At 50.5% G+C, this 23,990-nt stretch overlaps 1 protein-coding gene across 6 annotated transcripts in view; it reads left to right on the top strand.

The window, feature by feature from the left end:
- The window catches only part of MEGF11 (multiple EGF like domains 11), a 344,857-nt gene that overhangs the window by 162,874 nt on the left and 157,993 nt on the right, over positions 1-23,990 (top strand). For all 6 annotated transcript variants that reach the window (XR_012022801.1, XM_072809212.1, XM_072809210.1 and 3 more), the window contains one exon: positions 5,587-5,679. Coding sequence is in view for 5 of the 6 variants with exons in the window: in XM_072809212.1 (XP_072665313.1) it covers positions 5,587-5,679 (93 nt within the window). In the remaining variant the exon portion in view is untranslated. The remainder of the gene's footprint in view (positions 1-5,586; positions 5,680-23,990) is intronic.

Below are 23,990 nucleotides of genomic sequence, written 5' to 3'. Positions count from 1 at the left end.
TTAATTTTGTGCATCTGTTAGCAAGACGTGTCATAAGGTATCAGAAAAGCCTAAGAGGTTATTTTCTGGGTCAAATTTTTTTGTATAAATTAATGGTAATTGCTTTTTTTACTTGATGCCATTCTTGGCTTACAGAAGGGTTCATAGGAATGTTCTACTTTCATAGAGGGAGAGGGATCAGTATTTATGACAGCATGGGAAGGGATAAAGAAACCAAGTGGAAATTTAGGTCTAGCAACCAAAGAGAGAGTCCCTCCAGGCTTGGGCTGAAAGAGGCTCCCCACACCCGCCCTGAGCACCCTGACCAGTACTGTCAGCCCTTACCGTCCCATCTCTTGCTGGTATTTTCCATCGGCCAGACCCATCCAGAAGCCAGAGGACAAGGAGGCCCATTAATGCAGTCCTTGGAGGTCGTCTTCTCAGGGCACAGAGGGGACGGGCACAGAAGGGCAGAGCGTGATCCGGGAGGGCAGATGGAGACTATGCCTTCTCAGGGGGTAAAAACTGGTTTTCAGTCTGTTTATACAGAAAGCAAAAACACACTGTATATCTGGGTAGGTACTGGGTGTATATCTGTGGTATCACAATTTCATGGGAGGGAGCGATTAAGAAAAAAATGTCTAAAGTGGTTTCCCAAGGGGAGGAGTTGATGGTGAAAACACGGTGGAGAAATATTGACCTCGCCCAGCAGCTGTGGGAATCTGCACAAGTTACTAAGCCCTTCCTGTGGTTGATTCCCAACTGTAAAAGGAGTAGTCATTCCGTCTGCCTCAAGGATGAAAGGGGGCAACAGGAATGCGGTGCCCGGCAGAGAGAAAGGATTCATCACTTGGCTTTTCCTCGCTGACCACAGTGATTAGTGTCTGATGAGAGTCATATGGCAGGTGGTACAGAGCCCAAACTCACACTCAGGTCTCCTGCCTCTTAATCCCGTGCCATTTCCAAAGGAATGGAGGACAGAGACTGGGGTCCCTGTGATGTCAAGGGCCCTAGAAAGAGGATGGGGCTTGGGGGCCAGCCAGGAAGTGGTACTAGGGCAATGGCAGAGATCCAGGCATTTCCTGGAGGGGGTAGGGCTGGGCAGGATGCTAGCTCATGATGATTCTTAGCTGAATGGGACTTTATAGACCTCATCTGTTCTCATCTCAATTTATAGGTCAGGTTGCAGGGCCTGGAGAGGAAAGTGGGATGCTGAGTATCATTGAAATATATGTGGTGGTCGCATACCCCGGATCTGCTTACACCTGTAACTTGGCTTGTTCTGTAACCCCCTACAGCACCATTCTCAAGACCACCAGCCACCCTAGGCCCCATGGGCAGAAACAGCCTGAGCCAAGGGGCAGGGCCCAGAGATTGGGTGACTGCTCTGTGACTGAGCCGTGCCCTCCCTGCATGTGCTCTGAAGCTCTCTCCTTGGGACTCACCCAAAACTGAGACACCTGCTTTGTCTCAGGCAGCATGAGAGCTTCAGAAAGGCTGAATAGGAAGTGGCTTTTGTCCTCTCAAAGGCCAGGGATTCACAAAGGAGAGACAGATGCTGCGATGGTTAACTCCTTCAAGGTGTACTGGGATGGCCTGTGTTGAAAGTTCTGAGGCCTGGCACACAGTAGGTGCTCAGAAAATGGTAATGGACAGGAAGCAGAGATACCAGCTGTCAGCTGGACTTAGATGTCAAGTCCAGACCACATGTAGCACACGTGTGTGTGTGTGTGTGTGTGTGTGAATAATCAAGGCAGCTCATGCTTACTGAGTACTTGCTGTATGCCAGGTACTGGCCTCAGCACTTTACACTGCATTTCATTGAATCTTTGCAGCAACCCATGAGTTAGGTACGATCAGTGTCCCCATTTCACAGATGAAGAAACTGAGGCACGGAAGGTTAGATACTTTGCTTATTGTCCTGTAATTGTAATTGACAGACACAGAATTTAAATTCCGGTCGTTGCATTATCTCCCACCCCGACCTCCCCACCAGGGCTGGAGATGGGGCCACCCTCCAGCACACCATCCCCGACCAGGGTTTGTCAGCAGATCACTACAGCCCTCCCCATGTGTCTGGGGCCTTAGTGGAGGGAGGGAGACAGCTTGCATGTGGGGACCCCCACTCAGGTCTGAGGACGTCCTACTACATAAGAGTAGCGAGACCCACACAGAACTTACTATACCCCAGGCACCCCTCTGGGTGCTTTGTCAACTCTTATAATCCTCACACACAGCCCAAGGCCCGTCCTGTCACTGGCCCCCGCTGAACAGATGGGGACTGACACGGAGACGACGTTAACTTGCCAAGGTCTAGAGCTACTAAGTGGCCTCTCTGGGTCCAGACCCAGCTTCTGGTGCAGTCTTTGCTCTTAGCCACTGTGCTGTGCTGCTTCTCACTAAAAATGCCTCCAGCACCCGGATGTTGGAAACGGGACTGAGGCAGGAGGGTAAGGTGGTGGGAAGCCGAGAGAGCAGAGGTTCAAATTTCTGAGTGGGGCCGGGAGAGGGGAGGTGGTGGTGTCAGGGCCACCTGCTGCTGGGGGTACAGGAGTGGAGAGAGGGACTCAACAAAATGCCCCTGTTTAGAGTTGCAGGAGCCGGAGAAGAGGGCGACCAGGGTGGAAGAGCTCTGATTGAACCCCTTGTAGGGAGTCGGCCAGCGTGAAGAGCGGGGTCAGAAAGAACTTAGGGGACACATATGCTCTAGGGGTGGCTGCTGTGTCAGCCCCCGCCCTCTGCAGAGGGGCTGCCCACCGTCAGGCTACCGCAGAGTCAGGAACCCCAGCCCCAGGGAGGGACAGGGGTCTCCCCTTCATTCCCCCTCAGGAGACTTCCCTCACAGCACCCACGTCCTATGGCCTCCCCACCAGGTACATAAGCCCACGGTGGCCCGATTGCCAAATATGGCCATCTGAACCTCGGATGTTTGCTATCAAATTTCATGCCTCAAACAACACCTGTGAAATATGAATGGATCGAGGTTTTGACGAACAAATAGCCCAGGCATAAACCCAGGGCGATGAGGAGGGGAGGGGGATAACAAGGTCTGGAGGGGCCATGGGGATGCAACACCATCCCTGGAGCCAGGCCCAAGGTTTATGCAATGACTCATCTCCACGTAGGGTCTTTGGGAGCCAGTGGGCTGGATACAGGGCTGAGCTGAGGGGAGCTCCACAAACTGTCCTAGGGGTCCCTGGGGTTTGAGACAGAGACCAAAGGGAAGGGTGGTGTGGAGTTTGGCTAGAGCACCTGAAGGCCCTGCCCTTCCAGCTAGGAAGAGGTTCAGGAGATAGGCCTATGGCCAGGTGTGTAGGGTGAGCAGGGCCACGGAGAGGCGAGGGTTGGCAGGGCACTTCATCAGTACGTCAAGCTTCCTCTCTGCTCCCTTGAGCTGCTCTGAGCCCCCTGCCCAGCTCCCCTGCAGGGCACTCAGTGTGTTGAAGCAGCTTCTCTGGCTTCTGCCTTCATGTCTCACCCTCCCGGGGGGCACCCACAGTACCCTGTGCCATCCCCATGGGCTGGCTCCACCAGCCACTGAGCTGTCTAGGCTGGGTGAGAGGTGAAGGCACCTCTCCCTTCCCTTTACCTTCAGGAGGCTCATCTCCAAGCTCCTTGCTTCCTGGCAAAGAAGCCACAAGCTGTCCACAAGGTCACAAACACTTGGGCCTCTGTTTCTCCATGTGTAAAATGGAGGGGCTGGACATGATGTTCTCTGAGGTCTCTTCCAGCCCTGATAGTTGGCAGATTCATTGCTCGCTATCTGCCCTCACTGCACCCCAGCAGAGCCCCCAGGAGTCAGGGTGTCACTGTGCAGTCTGAAAGCAGCAAGCGGTGTCTCGAGCTGATCTGACAAGTTGATGGGAGGGTCTGCTGGATGGCTGAGAGCCCCAACAATGGATCAGCAGGGACCTCAGCCTATGGGGGTGCAGATAGGGGAAGGAAGCAGCCGAGGCCAGGGCTTGGAGCTGGCTGGGCTGAGGTGCTGGCCTCTGAGAGGGCCTGGGGATGGACAGCTGGTATCTATTGTGTTCTGGGCACATTGATCCATTTGAGTTTATTTGGAAAGTCCAGTGGAGCAGGGCGAGCCAGGGCAGCAGGAGCGGTCAGATGAGGTCTTGCTAGCTGGGTGAGCCCCTCACTGTGGCTCTAAGTGGGACTGGTCGCTGGAGTTCCCCAGTGACAACTGGGTTAGCCAGCCATTCCCCAGAGCTCTGGGGCTGTAGAAAGCTTCACATACCAGAACCTTCCCTGAGAGCCACCTGTACAGATGTTAGAAGGACGTGGGTGCCGGGGCCCTCCTCCAATATACCGCAGCTAGGCTTGTAGAGGATAGGCTGACTGCAGACCACTGACCAATGGGGCATCTGACATGGCCCTCCTGGATGCCTTTGCATGGGGGCTTGGGCAAAGCCAAGACAAAGGCTTCAGAGTCAGCATCTGGGATTGGGAGGGCCAGAGGACCTCACACCAACCATAAAATGAACTTTGTTGTCTAACCTGACAGTGGCCTCTCAGTGGGCATTCAGGCCAGGCAGTGGGCATGGCAGTGGAGTGGATGTTTGGAGGTCAGTGGCTGCTCCTCAGAACTCACCACTGGGGGCCACCTGTCCCCTCACCCTGGGCCAGTCCCAGGCAGAGAAGTCTCTTATTGCTTGTCAGGAAAAAGCACTTCATCTAGGTCCCGTCTAAGAAACTGACGGGGCTGATGGTAGCTGCTGAGTTCCTGAGCTTACAGAATTGGCCTGGGTGGCAAATGGGAGTTTTCTGTAATCCCTCACTGATGGATCAGATGGTGGGGCAGATCTCTCAGGAGCAAAAGATGACCTTGAGAACATATAGATGTCAAAGGAAGAGAGAAATAATCCCCCTTCCTCAAACTGCTGCCAATAAGCCTTCTTGACACTGGAGGAAGGCGCTGGAAACTGCGGCTGCTGCCTCCCAGCTCAGGCTGTAGCATTTGCTTGCATGATAAGAGATTGCCAGGCACTTTCTAATTACAATTATCATCATCATAGATGTCTCTCTTAATTACTTTCTTATAATTAGCTGTTGCTTTTTCCTCGGCATTTGTGTACTTTGCAGATTTGCTGACATTTGAGAGCCCCCAAAACAGGGGCATTTGGGGAGGAGAGCAAAAAAAGGTGGAGGAAATATAAGCGGAACCTATTCTTTTCAGGCAACCTGATAAATTCCGGAGCCTCTGTAAGAAAGAAACTGGGAAAAGCAAAAGATGGCCATGACAGGTCACTTCCCGAGCTCATAGGAAAGAGATTAGGAGTGTGGATTTAGGGTTGGGGTTTGTGGAGGGTCTTCAAGTGTTAAATCTTGGAGAGAATATTCTTGAAAAGCTAAGGCTGACGTCTCTCGGGCTTGGGTTTCCTTTTAAGAGATGAGACTGGGACGAAGCACACTCTTGTTGGATCCATTTCAGAGTTAATTAAATGATGCGGGTCAGGAGTAGCTTGATTTTCCCCAAAGCCAGTGATGCATTCTGAGCATCCCTGGGCCCCAGGGGATCATTACAAAGTGGTTCATGCTCTTTGACCAGATGTTTGGTTTTCACTCTCTGTTCCTGTGCTTTCTCCCTCTCCCGGCCCCCTGCAGCCCTGTGTACGGAGGACTGTGTGCACGGTCGCTGTGTTTCTCCGGACACCTGCCACTGTGAGCCCGGTTGGGGAGGGCCCGACTGTTCCAGTGGTGAGTCTGGGGTCTTTGGGGGCCAGGAGGTCCCTTGGCTGTGGTGTGGGAGGGGCCATGCCATGTACATGCTGAATTCTTTGTGTTGGTCTGGGGCAGCCTAGGGGAGTGTGGACATTGGGGAGGAGGCATACCTGCAATTTACATGGTGATGCTTGGGGTGGAAGTCTCCAGAGGCATGGAGGTAATGGTTTGTGGGGTCTGGAGAAGCATTGCGCATTGCGTTTATTGGAAACTGTGGAGTATTTGTACAACTCTGACTTGATGAAATACTTCGAGATACAGTCTTTTAAGGGTTGAGATGCTCTTGGGACTTATGGACAGGGCCAGAGACTGCTGCCTCCCACAGCAGCATGGGGTATTGTATCTGCCTTGGGGCTGGCCATCAAGAGGGTGAGGTACACCCAGCAGCTGCTAGGGGAATTCTCTGCCAAAAACCCAGCTGGAGACAACTCTTGCTCTTCTGGCTCATTCCCCTTAAATGCTCACAGATAACCCTCTTCCCATTGGCACATTTTGCACTCGACGGTTGGTCAACATGATGGTCTTAGATGATTTTCGAGCAGGCTTTGATTAGTGTTGAGACCCAGTTTTCTTCCTGCTTCGAGCTGGGGTAGAGCATCTTCTTTATTGTGACTTGAGTAGATAACATATCTAAGCTGATCCATTAGGGATCTGACCCCCAGTATTGACCCATCTTGGGGAGCCACCTCCCTGGTCCCTATCCCAAAGTAACTCTAATGGTCATGACAACTTGAAGAGGGGAATGATAGGTCCATGTTGGCCCAATGTGCTGCTCTTGCCCTTTTCTGCTATCTCTGTTGTGGTGGAAACATCTAGTTATGGTCCTTTTTCCCAAGGGCCTTGACCAGAACCTTCCCATCTACCCAGTGCATTAGAACATATACCCCAGCAAGGCTATGGGATGTGGTCTTATTTCAACCCTGGCTGGTTATCTTGGTTCGGGGAGTTCTGGGATCTGTTTGGGGTACTTGGGAAAGTCTTCAATGCACTGGGGCCTTGGTGGCTTCCTCCTTCCAGCTGTTTCACTGCTTTGAGTTGGGCCACGCAGAGGAACAGGGCCAGGGGTTCCTCCAGACAACGAAAAGTTTAAGGGACACATGAGGTAAAGGAATGTGTTCGACCAGTCTTTCTGTGAACTACAGCAAACATCTTAAAAGTTAAAAGGTTTAAGAGCTTGTCCCCGCGCCTTGTCCGTGTTTTGTTCTGTGTAACTTTGCTCACAGTGAACCCTTGATAAGAGCTAACTTGGATTAGGTGAACCCTGCAGGGACAGGTCTGCTTGTTGCCTTGTTGCTTGCTGGACTATAACATCAAGGGCAGGCTGTTGGAAGTTGGAAATATAGCCGGAGTCTCGGGGGCCCTGAATGCATTTAACCCCCCACAGGCCCCCACCAGTGCAGGTGTATATGGTCCTCACTATATACTGGACTGTGCCAGGCCCTGGGGTGGGCCCTGGAAGGTCTTTCCAATACAGTCTCTATCTTTCAGGGTTACCCTCCTGGTAAAAGATAGTGTTTTGGTGGTAGATGAATCAGCCATAGGACACAAACTGTGAGCAGATGTACTCCAAGCAATTTGAGCCTGTTTGCCAGTGTGCTGCTGGATGCCTGTCTGCCTGAGTGTGCCTTAGGATCTTTGTGGGGGCCGTGCCCATCGGGATGGGTGTCCTGGTCAGTGTGGTGGGTACCTCTGGAGATTTCTGAATGAGAGCTGCCCGCGTACAGGTCTATGCATATGATACCCTTGCAGGGTAGCTTGAATTTTTAACTGAAAGCATCGTTCTTGTTTTTTTTTTTTTTTCTCATTCTAAAATTACACCTGTTCATGTTCAAAAGGAGATCCAAACTGCACCAAAATCCTACAAAAAGGTGAGACACACACACCCAGAGATAGCCACTTCTGGCATTTGGATGCTGGTCCTCTCCGTCATTTCTCTGTATTTGCACCAAGAGCTAGGCCTGGATACAACTTTTATGAATTAGATCATGAATATGTGCCATTCTGTAACTTGCTTTTGAAATTTAACTTTATGTCATGCACTGATATCTTTGTCAATAAACATGAATCTCCCTTTAAATTTTTAAAGACCTTTATAGAGTTTCCTTCTGTGAATTACCAGAGGTATTTGACCAGTCTCTAGTTGATGAGCTTTTAAGTTGTTTGGTGGGGTGGGGGTAAGGGTTCATTATTGTAGGCCCCATCATCCCTTATTCAGGATCCTTGGGGCTTGTTGATTTCAGAACTTCAATTTTTTCAGAGTTTAGAAACATGTATGGTGACTACACGTATACAATCTAAACCTCCAGTGGGGTCTGGGCTGCATCCTGGAATGAAGCATAGTAATATCTCTGAAAATGACTAATCCCATCTAGTGACATCAAGACAATACACAACCACAAGCCAGCTCCATGAAGATCGGCCTCTAAATGAATTTTGGTGCTGACCTTTAAAAAAATTTATTCTTTTCTTTTTGGCTTTTTAGGGAGTTTTGGATTGAAAAATGCTACAGTGATTCTTCTCATGCGTATATCTTTGCCTATTTGTCCTGATTTCTTCTTAGGATAAATTCCTGGAAGTGGCAAGGAAGGTTATAAAGATCCATCATCCTACTGCCTGCCCTGTCCTGCCTTTGTGGCTGCCAAGGGATTTATGACTTTGACACTTGTGAAGGGGACACATCCAGTACTGGGGTGGAGGTGGCAGACTTTTCATCCTTTCCAGACTTACAACCCCATAGCCTAATTTCTTTCAGTCCTGAGCTAAATTCTTTCTGCTCCATGAAGAAAGTGAGGTAATGCTAATTTGCCTGGGGAGTAGGCACATGAGCTATCGTGGGTAATTCTGAGATGTTAGAAGGACTAGTGTGAGGAAGCGGAGTGGCTGCATGCATGGTCATAAACCTCCATCCCGTCGAATAACGAGGAGTAAAAGGATAAAATGTCAGTTTACACTGAATAAAGACAAGAGTGACTGTTATTAAATTGCACTAATCTCACAAGTGGAGATAAAAAGAAAAAAAGTTTTCCTATATTGAATATCTAGCTTTTTAAAGTAATTAGGAATATTAAAGCACTGACAATGATTGAGACAGAAACATTATTCATAACTTTTATTTCCGCACTGGGCACTGATCCAGTATATTTCATTTATGAGGTTTCAGCTGTAAGGAAGAGGACGTGAGCCAATTCCTAAATTAAATAGGCCCTGTTAACTTTTATAAATGATACCCCAAGAATCAACTTGGAAATTTTAGCCTTCATTGTGCTATTTAATTATTGTGTTTCCTGGGTCCTGCCTCTCTGCCTCCCAGCCCCGTGGTGCTTTGTAGTTTGGGTTCCAGGCTCCAGCGTGGTGCTTTGATTTGGGTCTCAGGTGCTTTGATTGGGGTAGACATGAGAGAAAAGCCTGCTCCTCCACCTCCTCCCCTCCCCTGCCCCCACTCCACCTCCCTCTTCTTAGATTCCACTGGACTCATCTCAACCATGTGCACAAAGTGCAGGACAGTAAAAGCTCCCTTGCTACTCAGTGTCTCATTGTCTGAGCAAGCCTCCTCCCCACCCCACGCTGGCACCGGGCAGGACTGCAGTCTCCCAGTATTGAAGGCAGCAGGAACCACGCTGGGCCACCAAGAGTAGCTCCTGCCAAATCAAATGTGTTCTTATCTTGAATGGTGTGTGAGATCCCTGGCCTGGCCGACTTGGCTTGCAGATTAAAATGAAACATTTACCTGCTCAGAAATATGTCTACCCCCCCTAAGCTAGCCTGGGACCCTTTAGGTCAATGCTTTTCTTTTCTTTTTTTTTTTTTTTTTAGGTCAATGCTTTTCAAATGAAGGTATGTGTTTACTAGAGGTGTGTGTGTGTGTGTGTGTGAGAGAGAGAGAGAGAGATAAAATTTATGTAACATAAAATCTACCCTATTTTAGCCATTAAAAAAAAGATTTTATTAGAACATGCACACAAGCTGGAGGAGGGGCAGAGGGAGAAGCAGACTCCCCGCAGATCAGGGACCCCCCCACTTCACCCCACTACGCCAAGCAGAGCTCGATCCCAGGACCCAGGATCATGACCTGAGCTGAAGGCAGATGCTTGACTGACTGAGCCCCCCAGGCGCCCCTCATTTTAACCATTTTTGAATGTACAGGTCTGTGGCATTACGTACATTCACGCTATTGTGCAATCATCAACACTATGCATGTCCAGAACTTTTTCATCTTCAACTGAAGCTCCGTCCCCATTAAACATCAGTTCCCGCTCTCCCCTCCCCTTAGGCATAGAAGCCACATTCTATTTTCTGTCTCTAAGAATTTGACAATTCTAGGTACCTTATATAATACCTGTCTTCCTATGGCTAGTTTATTTCACTTAGCATAATGTCTTCAGGGTTCATCCATATTGTAGCATGTGTCAGAACTTCTTGGCTTTATAAGGCTGGATAATATTCCATTGTCTGTATTTGCCTCATTTTGTTTATCTGTTCATCCATCAGTGGACACTTGGGTTGCTTCCACCTTTTGACTACTGTGAATAATGTTGCTATGAACACAGGTTTACAGATAGTTTTCCTGCTTTCACCTCTTTGAGGTATATACTTCTTTGGATTGCTGATCCAGAAGTGGATTGCTGGATCATATGATAATTCTACGTTGAATTTTTTGAGGAATCATCATACCTCATTCCATAGCATCTGTACCATTTTACATTCTCACCGGCAATGCCCAAGGGTCCCATTTTCTTCCCATCCTTGCCAACACTTGTTATTTTGGGGTTTTTTCCTGATTTAAAAAAAAAAAAATCCCAGTGAGTGTGAAGTAGTATCTCATTGTGGTTTTGACATGCATTTCCCTAATTAGTGATGTCATGCTTCTTTTCATGTGCTTGTTGACTATTTGTAGATCTTCTTTAGAAAAATGTCTACTCATATCCTTTACCTGTTTTTTAATTGGGTTTTTTTGTTGTTGAGTTGTAGGAATTCTTTATATATTCTGGATATTAATTCCGTATTGGATATATGTATGATTTGAAAACATTTTCTCTCATTCCATGGATTGCCTTTTCACTCCATTAATTAGGGTCCTTTCTATGCACCAAAGTTCTAATTTTTATGAAATCTTTTTTTTAAATAATAAATTTATTTTTTATTGGTGTTCAATTGCCAACATACAGAATAACACCCAGTGCTCATCCCGTCAAGTGCCCCCCTCAGTGCCCACCACCCAGTCACCCCCACCCCCCGTCCTCCTCCCCTTCTACCACCCCTAGTTCGTTTCCCAGAGTTAGGAGTCAATTTTGATGAAATCTAATTTATTTATTTTTTCTTTTGTCGCCTATGCTATTGGCGTCCTATTCAAGAAATCATTGCCAAATCCAATGTCATAAAACTTTTACTCTGTTTTGTCTAAGAACTTTATCATTTTAGCTCTTGCATTAAGGTTTTGATCCATTTTGAGTTAACTTTTGCACATGGTATAAAGAAGGGGTCCAACTTAGGTTTCTTTGCACATGGGTATCAAGTTTTTGAGCACCATTTGTTGAAAAGACTTTTGCTAAAGATTTTTGAAGCTATGAAGTTTAATTTTTTCACCATGCAATGGTACATTAGTTATCTGATAAGTAATTTAAACATTGCTCCTTAAATTAAAACAAATAAAGATTTATTATAGAATTAAGTGCAGACTTGGCATGCTTTAAAAAAAAAATGTGAGGGGATCCCTGGGTGGCGTAGCGGTTTGGCGCCTGCCTTTGGCCCAGGGCGCGATCCTGGAGACCCAGGATCGAATCCCACATCGGGCTCCCGGTGCATGGAGCCTGCTTCTCCCTCTGCCTGTGTCTCTGCGCCTCTCTCTCTCTCTGTGACTATCATAAATAAATAAAAATTTAAAAAAATTTAAAAAAAATGTGATTATTTGAGCCTTTGGTAGAACTTTTGGAGCTATGCCACCAGACCTCCCTGGGGCAGGGCTAATTCAGGGGAAAAGTTTGAGAAGCAGTAGAAAAGGCAAGAAGTCCATATCCAGAATTAGCTCTCCCAGTGTTGGTGACTGTTTGCAAGGATGGTTGAGAGATCAGGCTCTGAACCCCTTTCCCCACTTGAATTCTTTGGCACTCTGTCTGCCCCCCAGCATGCTGGGCTATCTGCATCCCCTCCACTGTGTCTGGCTCCTTGGCTCTGGATTAGCATGAAGCTTCTGGCCCAGCCCACACTACCTCATCTTGGGTGGTTCCAGGGTCTCTGCATTTTCTGTAGTGCTCAGTGCTGGCCCTCCACAGCTGTGAGTCATATTAATCTCACATTGCTGTTTTCTTGAAGATCTCTTCACATCTTTTTCATTTAGCCACCAATTCCTGGAATACAGTATTAGAAAGTATGGTCTGGAATCCTGGAACCAAATCCTGGAGATCTCATGATTTAACCTGAAACCACTGAATCAAGAGCTAGGAGGGACCACAGAAATTGTTGGGTCTACTTCCATTTTACAGATTGGTAAACTGAGGTCTAGAGAAATGCTTCTGGGATTCTCAGGGAGGTAGTGGAAGGCTGTGCTTGCTCCTGGGTCTCCTGACTCCCGTGCCTTTGGTCTCCCACCAACTGGGAGTTCAGGGCTAGATTGTCTTAGAGGCAGATGGAGCTCATTATACAACAGCAAATAGGTCATGTTGTTCTATAGACTTTTGTGTGGATGTTGTAAAGGTTCCCAACCCTCCTAGTTCCTTCTTGGCCTAGGTCTAGAGCACAGACTCATGGCCACAGGTCATGGCCAGGGCTCTGGGATTAGAAATTTCCAGAGGGGCCAACCCTGCCATCTGCCTGGCTTAAAGAGTACATCAGAGAAGAGTCCCCATCTCAGGGGCCCCTGGACACACTTCTCACTGATGATTATCACAGTCTGGCAGCCCAGGACATGGGGGCAAAGTAAAAAGTACAGGATGTGGGCCAGGGTTCCTGCCTCTGGCCTGGGGCAGGTGAGGAGGGCCTGGAGGAGATGAGCAGGGCATGAGGGGAGAGTGAGTGGGCCCAGCCACATAGGTCTCCTGGGAAGGGCCACTGCCAACACTTAGGGGATCCTTCTCAGTGACAGATGGAGTAAGGAGCCCAAGTGTGAGTAGTGGGAGAGGAGCAGGAAGCGTGAGGGGCCACAGGGTCTGAGGATGAAGGTGAATGGGGACTCCTGCCCCCACCTATGAGCCGATGCCAGACATAGACGATATCATTTCATCTCCCAGCAGCTTGGAGAGGTCACGTGTGTTATCCCTATTTTACAAAGAAACCAAAGCTCAGAGAAGTAGAGTAATTTCTGATCTTCACCTCGCTAACGAGTAGCAGATCCAGGATTAGAACCCAGAACTGTGTTCTTCCCACAGCCCCATGCTGCCTGCCAAGAAATGCAAGTCCTGTGCTGTAAAGCACAGGAAATCTGGCTTCAGGTCATACCTCTGCCTGGGTGACCCTAGCTAAGTCCCTCCTTCTCTGTGAGCCTCAGTTTTCTCATCTGCGAAATGGGAAGGTTGGCCTGGATATTCCACTCTCAAATCCTGTAGTGCTGTTTCTGGGAAGTCAGTATCCAGCATCGCCTAATCAGGGGCCCTGGTGACTTTCTTCCCACTGACCTCTGGGGACGGGGGGGTCTACTCTCCCCTGCCCCCAGGCTGGGCCTTCCTGTGATTCTCTGTGATCATTCTGGGACCTGGGAAAGGAGTGGAAAGGGGGCCAGCCACGGGGGGTGGGGGCAGCCACATGACTCCCCTGCTTGCCTCCCCAGGTGGGGAGCCCTTGGCCGCCTCTGCTGGGAGGGGGTGTGCGGAGGGGTGTCCTGCCACCCGGGAGCCTGCAGCTCTCTGGTTGTGTTTTCACTACACTGAGCGGGCTGTCAAGGTTAAAGCAACTTCAGATGAATCACCACAAAGCAATTACACTTGCTTTTTCTCGCGTGCTGCCCTGCCCAGCCCGCGGCCCCTCGCAGACCGCCTGGGCCGCCTGCCGCCGGCATCTGGTGCGCCTGTGGCCTCCCGGGCCGGCGGGCCCCGTGTCAGCAGCGCACACTGGGGCGCAGCCACCGTGACGGGAACAGAAGGGAGAGGCGGACGCGGCAGCAAATGCTTTTTCAAGGTCTGTGCGTAAGAGAAGCTGCTATTCACCCCAGAATTCTAATTTTGAACAAAAAAGAAGTCCGTAGCCAGGGCCAAGGGGCCCCCCCTGGCTCAGTGTTCTCCGTCCCTTGATTCCACTTAATATATATTATTGAGCTCCTCAGAGGACAGCCTTGCCAGGGGGCCAGGGCTGAAGCGGGGGGAGTGGATTTAGGGGTGTGGAGGGCAGAGCCCCCAACCTCAGGGAACTTTGAGCAGAAGCCAGAACTACTAGCACAGAGAGGAGGCAGTTGGAAGAGTCCAGGGAGAGAGAAGGCCCTGGCTTTCAGGGGTGGGGGCACCTGGATGGCTCAGGAAAGCCCGCCTGGGGAAGGTGCTGGAAGGAAGGAACCAGTGTGCACTGTGCCCCCGTTCTAGGCGAAGAGACAGCCACGGAGAGGTGAAGTGATGGCCTGAGGGCCCGCGGCTGGGGACGGTCAGGGTTGGGTCTCCCTGGCTTTTTCCCACAGGCCACAGGGATGAGAAGGGCGAGAGTCATACTCCCTTGTGGAGGAGCCTATGGGGGAGGCTGAAAGAGACCTCAAGCCGGAGGCTGCCCCAGTCCTGGCAGCTGGGGGCTTCTGGGGAAGGATGGCCAGGAGGCGGATTTGCCTTTGGCTGTCACCTGCCCCCAGCCCCAGCCTCCCTCCTTTCAAGACTCCCGTGTTCTGGAAGCTAATGAAAAGGCTTTTTCCCTCCCTTCTGGGGTTTCTTCCTCTCCTCTCAGGAGCAATGGGGAATGAGAAGGAACAGATGCTGGTGTGCTCTGCCCTTATGGGGGCCCAGACCATTGTAGGGGTGAGGATGAGGCTGGGTGGGGGCAGCCTGTGGAGAACCCACGACGAGCCTGAGGGCAGCTGATCTCCCCACCCCATCTCTACCCTAGGACTGCCTCTTGCTCCTGCGATGACACCTACCAGGAAAGGAGGGGAGACCTAAGGACCTCCTTCCCAGGTGGAAGGGAGGCAAGCCATGGGGCAGAGGGGACGTGGACTACTGCAGCCCCTCAGGCTCTCACCCCATCCCCCTCTGCCCCTGTGCCTCTCAGACCAGGGGGGAGGGATTGGGACCAGCCCCATCCGAGCAGGATCACGGGTCAGGCAAGACCTATACGGCCAATCCTAAAATTCAGTTTTTGCCTGAGAATTCCAGAACCTGGGTAGCCTGGAGCCACTGTGAGCTGCATGTTGGAGGGGGCTGTCACAGGGTGGGGGAGGGCGGTACCTTCTTCCAGACTCAGCTCCGGCCATCTGCTCCCTGAGAACAAAATTAATAAATAAGTGACACACTGGGAGTCTCACGAACCCGGGAGAGGGAGGAGGGTGGGGGAGCCCACGTAGAATGTGGCAGAAAGCAGAACAGAATGGCAGCAGCCAAGCTGGCGTCTTCGTGCGGGGCTGGCAGGCGGTGCTGCTCCCCTCCCCGGCCCCACTCGGGCATGAAAAGGACACCGTGCCCACCCCCGACACACACTCACACGGAGGCGCACACGTAAGCACTGGGCCTCGCTGCCAGGCTGGGCGCGTGGGCTGCGTCTCCATGAGAAACACAGGCCCCCCAGGGGAGGGAATCGCCGACTGTGCCATCTTGGCCTCACCAGCCCAGAGAACTATCTGGAACCCTGACAGGGAAGGGGAGGGAGGAGGCGCATCCTCTCTGGGTTCGTTCTCCAAGCCCTGCCTGGGCCCCCTGGGACTTTCAGCTCCATCACAGGCAGCACACTGGGCCCCCCGAGATAGGGGTTCATCTCCCTTCATCCTCCTGCAGCCCAGTGAGGTGGGGGTGACCACCCTTGTGCTGCTGGTGAGGAAGCTATGGTCACTCAGCGGCTCCAGAGTATGTGTCCCCTTCATTCAGGAATATTGCCACCAGGGTGTGGGGCTGTGGGAGAGGTGGCTTTGAGGCTGAAAGGGAGGGAGGCCTGGACTTGGCTCCCATGTGGACCTCTGTCCCAGCTCACCTCAGCACTTCCTGTACACAGCATCCCATTTATTATTTGGGGTTGTTTGTTGTTAGCCCATCCTTCAGATGCGGGGACTGAGACTCAGGGAGGCTGAGTGTACCTACCTGGCCTGAGGGCACACAGCTAGCAAGTGGCAGTCACAATCTGGATTCATGCTTGTTTGCAAGGGCTCCCTGCCTTCCCTCTCTAGCCCCTCCCACACCTGGGAGGTAGGGAGGCAGCGAACAAACCCATTAGCCCAGGTCCCTTTCCTGCTTCCCTTTGTCTGCCCCTGCTTCTTGGCCAGGCCTCTGTGGCTTCTTTGGGTCTGATGCCTGCCTAGTTCTTAGCCTCGTTTCCCATCACTCCACACCCTCCCCCCCCTTCCTTTATCCACTGACCCATTGCTCTTTTGCTTTTAAAGCGCAGCTCACATGCTATGACACTTCCTGATTCCCATAGATCTTGAATATATACACACAGCCTGTGTGGGCCATGCCCCACCGAACGATTAGTATTTGATGGCGTGTTTGCTATCCTCTCCATACCTATCCCCTGCCACCTTCCCCATGGCAGGGCCCAGGTCTTATCTCTGTGACTCTGGGGCCCTGCATGCCGCATAAACGTGCCACACACTGCTAAGTTGGACCCAGTAGATTCATTTTATCGTGGTTTGCTTCCTCTGGATGGTGATCTAGTGGTGGTGGTAGGACTAGGGAAGATTATGGGGCTCTGCGCTGGCTGCTTGGGAGAATTCAAAGCCGTGTCCCTTGATCTTCCAAAAGTTCTCACCTACCAATATCTCCCCGGCATGCATTCCCAAGGATTGTGATGTGAGGCCTGGAGTCAGGTTGGCCCTTCAGAAGAAGCAGAGGTCACATCTAGCTGGAAAAGTGGGAAAGATGCTGAGAAGACACTGGAAGCAGAGCTCAAAGAAGGGTGAGATTTGAAGTTTGAGTAGTCGGGTATGGAAAGAGAGGGCTTTCCAGGCAGACAGACACACCTAAGCCAAGGTGCTGAATGATGAGCAAGTCTCTGTGGCTGAAGCCACACCCTTCATGAAGGGTGCCTGGTATGGAGGAGTGGGAGCCAGGTTAGGTGGTGTGGTGCTCTTATAATAGCCCCAGGAGCTCGGACATTATTCCATGGGCCCTGGGAGCTCCAGAAGGCTCACTTTTCATCAGCTGAGTCTATTGTTTCCTGGCAGGGCAACCCCTGAACTCTTCCTTCTCCCAACTAACCTATGACCAGGTCTGGGCCCTAGGAATGGGAACAGAGAACATGCTGGAGCTCTGATCTGCCCCTCCAGTCCTGGCTAAGCCCCCAGGCCAGCTGGGCCACGCTCTTCTTCCCCTGGCCCTGACTGGAGGCCACTGAAGAACATATGGAGGCTACCTTGGCGTGGTGCAGGGAACAGATTGGAAGGAGTGTGGTGGAGGGGAGACTGCCATGATTAAGAGTTGGTGAATGGCTCTGGGCAGAGGGTGACTCAGAGAGGCCCAGGTTGGATATATTTTGATACCCTTCTGCCTCCTTGGCCAGACCAGGGAAGACAGTTCTGATGCCCAGCTTCATTGACCTCCAGGATCTCTGAGTCCCAGCCTGCCTGTCAGGGGCGGCCCTGCCATCCACCCTCCATCCTCAGACACCAGTGGGGTCCCCGGGCGGACAGCAACTGCCCAGCAGGGCGACACAGAGGCAGCAGCCGAACTGGGGAATCTGTCACCCTCTAATAAGGAAAGCCCATTTTGGCAGGCTCGGTAATAGGCCTCAAATTGAATAATTAATAAAGTTATAAAAATATGTCTACGATATGGCCAGAATAATTCAGCCCAATTAGAAGCAATTATTTCTTGCAGTTATGCCACTTGGTATGTTTTACGAACAGCTGCAGCAGGATTCCCAGTTTTGGCCGCCTGCTTGAGAGGTTCTGTTGACACCAAATCTTCCCCTAGGGCATTTTCCAGATGAGGAATATCCATCCATCCATCCATCCATCGATCCATCCATCGATCCATCCATCCATCCATCCATCCATCCATCCATCCATCCATCCAACTATGTATCTATTGGTTTATCTCTGTATCCATCCATCCTTCCATCTGACCATTCATCTATCCCTCCCTTCCTCCATTCCTCCATCCATCTGTGCTTGCATCCATTTATTCATCCATTTATACATCTGTCCATTCATTCAGCAGATACTTCTTGAGCCCCTTTCTTGTGCTAAGTTCTGGAAACGTGGAGACAGGTTAAGACCCTGCCCAAAGATCCCCCAGACCAAGCAAGCGGACCTTTGAGTAATGCAAGCTGTCATTTCTGCTCCTGTTCTGAGGTCCTGCTGAATAGGACTTTTGTCCTTTATCTCTTTCTTTGTATCCCAGGGATACATCTAGCGATGTTTGGACTTAAACCTGGCTTGTGTTAGGTAAAAGGTTCCTTCTCAATACTGTCAGCTCGTTCCCCTACATTTGAGCGCTTAGGGGTCATCTGGCTTCAAACTACCCACTGCTCTGGCTCCCAACATTTTGTCAGGTGAAGGTCGGGAAACATGGGATCCAGCCCTGCCCTGGCCCCCACTTTCAACTGACCCAGACAAGACATTTACTTTTCCTTGGTTCACCTGTAAAGTATGAAGAATCACTTGCTACTGTGAGCTCACAGGGATGACCAAAGTCAAAATGCTTGGGGCCACCTGTTGGAGACCCAAATTTGCTTTCTGGAACACTGGACAGAAGTTGAATTCTGAGTTAAATCAATAACGTTATATGGACATCCTGCAGGAAATCCTTCCATAGAACCAATACTCTTTGGGCAGTGAAGATAACCCTCTTTCTGATTTCTCTGCATGGACATTGAGACTTTTCTTGTACTGCAGCAAATGCATAACTCAATTCATTAAGTCTCCATAGGAGCCTTGCTGTAAGCCCAGCTGTCTGCTGGACAAATCTGACAATTATCAAGTGAGTTATATTTTGGGCACCAAACATTTACTAGAGGTCTGTTCTGGGGATGCAAGAAGACCTAAGCTTTTACCGTGCTCTAGAGTCAGCAGCTCTGACATAGGTCCCCTTTTGCCTCATTGTGAATCAGAATGTCAGAGCCGGCAAAACTAAGTAAAAAGGCAAGCCAGTGACTGGGACAAGACACACATAACACATACAATCCACAAAGAATTAATATCCAGAATGTGTATTATTGAATCCTACAAATCAATAAAATCAATCAAACACCGGCCAAGACTATAAACATGCATTTCACAGGAATAGGATTTTTTTTTTTTTTATGATAGTCACACAGAGAGAGAGAGAGAGAGAGAGAGGCAGAGACACAGGCAGAGGGAGAAGCAGGCTCCATGCACCGGGAGCCCGACGTGGGATTCGATCCCGGGTCTCCAGGATCGCGCCCTGGGCCAAAGGCAGGCACCAAACTGCTGCGCCACCCAGGGATCCCAGGAATAGGATATTTTGATGGGCAGTAAGCACAGGAAAAGACACGTCACTGGTAATCAAGGAAATGCAAATTCAAATTAAGAGATGCCCCCTCATCACACTCAATGATTTGGGGAAAATCAATTTCTCATAATACCAAGTGTTAGTGAAGATACAGGCAAATGAACATTCTCACGTGCTGCTGGTGAGAGAAGGTGAATTGGTGGTAGTACCATTTTGGGGAGCAACTTGGCAATTTTAAATAAAGCTGAAGATAATACCAACCCCATCACAGCCTGTTTTTCCAACACTTTTCATATCACAACCTGGATTAAGAAACACATTTCATAGTGTGTCCCAGCACACACAGAGGCATACACTGATGGTTTAAAATCTCCTCGAGTTAATTTTTTATTTTTTTTCGAGTTAATTTTTTAAAAGGGTCGTTGTGACCTTTGATATTAATTTTGCAGCTCTCTTTGGGGTTCCAGGCTGCAGGTTGAAAGGCTCTGCCCCAGAGAGCTTCTCCAGCCTGTGTAACCTGCATCATTGTTTGCTAGTGGTGAAACGCTGCAAGGAACGTTTCCCTCAAGAGGGGAATGGATGACTCATAATATATTCCTACAGTGGAATCTCCTCAGCAGTTAAAAGGAATGAACTAGTGCTGGATCTGTCTACTTGCATGAATCTCAAATATGTAATACTGAGTGAAAAAAGCCAGTTGCAGAGGGCTACATACATCCCACATAATATCATTTATATAAAGTTCAAAAGCCTGAGAAATAATGAATATGCTGTTTGTGGGCACATTCAGATGTAGTGAAAGTATAAAAACAGGCATGGCAATGATAAATGCTGGAGTCGGCCTTAGGTTGCTCCCGGGAGGGAAGGAGAAGGAGGGCTACACAGGAGTTTCAGCTGTGCGCTGTTTTATTCGAAAATGAAAACATGTGTAGCAAAACTGGGGGAATGATAAGACTTGTTGGGCGAATATGCTCTGCTTTAATTTTCTCTAAGCTTTACAAAGCACTTGAAATATTCCATGTGCAGAAGAAAAGGCCGTCACCTCCTTCCATCACCACCTCCTGTACCTGGCAAGCACCCAAGCTCATGTGAACAAAAATAATGTGTTGGTTTGTGTTGGATTTAGGTGTTTGTTTCATTCAATTTAGTTCAACAGGTGTTTATTGAGCACCTACTAAGGGGCCTGTCAACATCAGGGGTGAGGGACGGAGCAGGCGGGAAGGCAGGGAGGATATTGCAAGTAAAAATTAGGAGCGTGGCTAGGGCACAGGCTGTGCATCACCTCTGCTACAGAAAGCAGATAAACCTGCATGCCACAAAGAAGGGCCTGGGGCTCCCTGTGGGATCAGGGAGGGCTCCCCTCAAGAGGTGAGGGCTGAGATGGCCTTTGAAGGATGGACAGGGATTGATTGGCAAGGGACTCTGGAGACAAAAGGAATCTTTTGAGCTCCAGAAAGCTCCAGGTCTGCATGGGAAAGAAGAGGGGACAGGGCAGCTCAGGCTTCTGAACCGAAACACTGCAGCTGAGACAGTAAAATGCACCTTTGTCTGCAGCGCCCCGCAGGCCAGACAAATGGAGTGGAGAGGTGGGTCTAATTTACCCCAGGGGCTCAGGTGCATGGGGCTCCTGGAGGCTGCGGGAGAGGGTAGACAGCCGGCCCACCGCAGAGGGGCACAGCCTCTCAGGGACAGCCCGCTGCACTGCCCATTCTCAGGCGAGGGCCCCCAGCAGGGAAGAGAGGGACAAAGTTCTGTTCAAGTCCCAGACTTCAAGTAAATTTATTTGACCAGCTCCCAATAAATTGCTCATGCCAGAGGCCTCACCATCCATCTCAGGGCGGCGGGGCAAAGGCAGAGATGGGGGTGGACAGCACAGGAGATGTCTGTCTTAGGTTGCTCAGGGACCTGTCCACATGTCTTGCCAGAAGGCAAGCCCCTAAATCCTCCTCTGACTTGCTTCCCTCCTAGTAAATCTGAATAGTTTAAAATAACTCCCTCCGACCTTGAGGATGATGCCAACTTTGTGTCATCCATAAGCCCTGGCCGATTTCTTATTAAGGTTTTGCTGCTCCCTTGGAAAAGTCGCCACCTTAAATCAAAAGGGCTGGTAGGGCAGGGGAGAAACAGAGGAGCTGGAGACAGTGGGGTGACAGCAAGTTGGGATGGTGAGACTCTAGTCCCACAGCAGGCGTGAGATGGATGACCTGCCTAGAGCCCTGGTTCTGTGGCATCCCCTGGAGGCCTGGGGACATTCGTCGTCTAAGGTCTGTACGGCTTGAAAGAGCTGCCCAGGGAGCAGCTCGGAGATGAGCATCTTCCCCCAAGAAGGCTCAGGTAAAGTGGGCTCACCGCACTGAGTGCACTCACCCTTCACTCACGCACTCACCTAGGAGTGCATTTCACCTCGTATGTTTGTGTTGGGTGCCAGCTGTGTGCCTGTTGTGGGTGCTGGAGAGACAGCAGCAAAGAAGACAGAGTGTGCACCTTGATGGGGCTTACCTTCTAGTGAGCAGCAGGCACAGAAATAAATGCAGTAGCTTTCAGATGTTGGTATGAAGAAAATAAAGCAGAGTAATAAGTTTAAGGGAGGTGAGGCAGGGTGGTGAAGGCCTCCTAGAGAAGGGACATTTGAGCCAAGACTTGGATGATTAAAAAAAAAAAAAAAGCCAAGACCAAGGGTTCATGTGTTGGTAAAGTCTACGACTTGGTCTATTTTTGACTCCATGGAACAGAACTTATTTAATGCGTAGAGGACAGTGGCTAAACAGGTTCTCCTTAGGATTTATGAACTGCCAGGCAGGTTCCTGCCCACACAATGCCTTCAATCTAGGGGGTGTGATTACCCCACCACCCGAGGAACAACGGGGCGGGGTGTTCAGGTGGGACCACAAGTTGTGCTAAAAGCTCAGAGAAGGTGCAGGGGCCCTTCCAGTTGGGATAAGCAGGAAAGGGCTCCCGGAGGGCAGGGTGCCTGCAGGGAGTGGGCCGGCGGGACATGTGCTCTGCCAACGGTGTTGGGCCAGGTCAGTTGTCATTTAACCCTTCAGGTGCGGGCCCGGGGGTGGGGTGGAGTGAGGGGTGTCCCCGGTGTGTGAGCCGGGGCAGGGAGGGCCTTGGATTGGAACCAGCTTGCTTCGATAATTGGCAGCAGGATGAGTGGCATGTGTTGTTTTTTTCCTTACTATCGCTGCCCCCAAAGGAAATCACTGAGGCTTCCCCTCTTTGCTGCGCCGCGTGTTTCTCGGCTCTGGGTCACAGCCCTGATGGGGAACCGGGAGCCCTGGATGGGCCAGAGCATGGGAAATGACAGATCTCCAATACAGCTGCAGGGCTTCTCTGGGGAGAGCATAAACCACAGAGGCAGGGCTGCTGTGGAAGTGAACAACTCTCTTTCATAAGTCAATACAGTTTGCTTAGCAAATAAAGATTAGCAGGACAGACTTGCCTGCCTCTGCTCTCAGCTCTAAAAGTCTCTCAACATTGGTCACAGCCGGGGTGTCCAGAGGACAACCCAGAGATGCGGTGACTTTCCGTGTCAGCTGACTGGCTGGTGACTTTAAGGGCCAGCCCAGCACTGTAGCTCGCTGTGGGAGCCCCCAGAGAGCAGGCTGGAGGTCAGGTCCCGAGGAGACGAGGCAGTAGGGTGCTACCCCTTCCCTTAAGGAACCTAGAGCCTAGTAGAGGGAGATAGGCGAGTGAGTCCGAGAGTGACCATGTTGTAGGTGCTAATGTCCGAGTCCAGGGCAGGCGGGCAGGGAGGGGGCAGTTCTATAAGGCAGGCCTTGGGCAGACCTTTTATCTCCCCCCGCTCTATGCCCACGTGGTGCTTGGAACAGAATAGGACAAGCCATGAGACATCATGGCCACTAAATTAGACCAAGAGGAGCCACAGCTGAAATGAAAGACAGGTGTCTTTTCCTAGTTCTTGATGGAGAAGTAGGTAGATCAAACCAATACATAGTTTTCTCCCAAATCTATGTGTTTCTTTTTTAAAATCTTCCTATAGCTGCTTGACTGCCCAACAATCTAGGGACAGGGAAAGAACAACAGTAAGTGCCTACTACGTGGCAGATTCTGGGCAGGTCCATGTCTGTGCTCATTTAATCCTCCAGACCGCCTTGCAAATTCTTCTAACCCAAGAGATGAGGATGCTGAGAAGCAGAGTTGTCGAGGTCTCGTGGCTGCTGGAGGAGAGGCAGATTGATCTGAAGAGCATGTCCCTGTAAGATGACGTTCTCCTTAGCTCAGAATTATCTAGTTAGCTCTGCAGCAACTTTGTAAATGGCGTTGGACAGAGGCTCCCGCAGCACCAGGCCAGCCTCTTCTTGAGTACGGGGTCACAGATTGTGACCCATAGATTGTTGGGCACCCTTCTCGTGCACTGGTGATTCCAGAATGCTGAGCGCTCCTCCTTTCCTGCCCGAGTGGATCTCGTTGTCACGTCAGACACCCTCGGCCCAGCCAGGGCAGGTTTGGCCATGAATGAGTCACAATGTGGCAGGTAACATGCAGGGCAGGTGTGCCTTTGAAGTTTCTGGGGCCCAGCTCTCTGACTGCTCACTGCAAGGCTCTGGTTCAAAGGATAGCCAAGTCTGACACGGTTCCCACAGCTTGCAGGCCCCAAGAACTTTCACCGAAGCTGGGCTTCCCGAGCCCTCACCACCTGTGGGGGCAGCCTTGGGGCTGACCTTCCCTGCGCCAGAGTCCACATGTATGACTTTTACTCCAGTCTTTCCTGAATGTTCTTCCCAGACCACATTGGGC

Source organism: Canis lupus, chromosome 32 (genome assembly GCF_048164855.1).
Source record: "Canis lupus baileyi chromosome 32, mCanLup2.hap1, whole genome shotgun sequence".
NCBI classification, from domain to species: Eukaryota; Metazoa; Chordata; class Mammalia; order Carnivora; family Canidae; genus Canis; species Canis lupus.
This window is presented reverse-complemented; position numbering and strand designations above follow the sequence as displayed.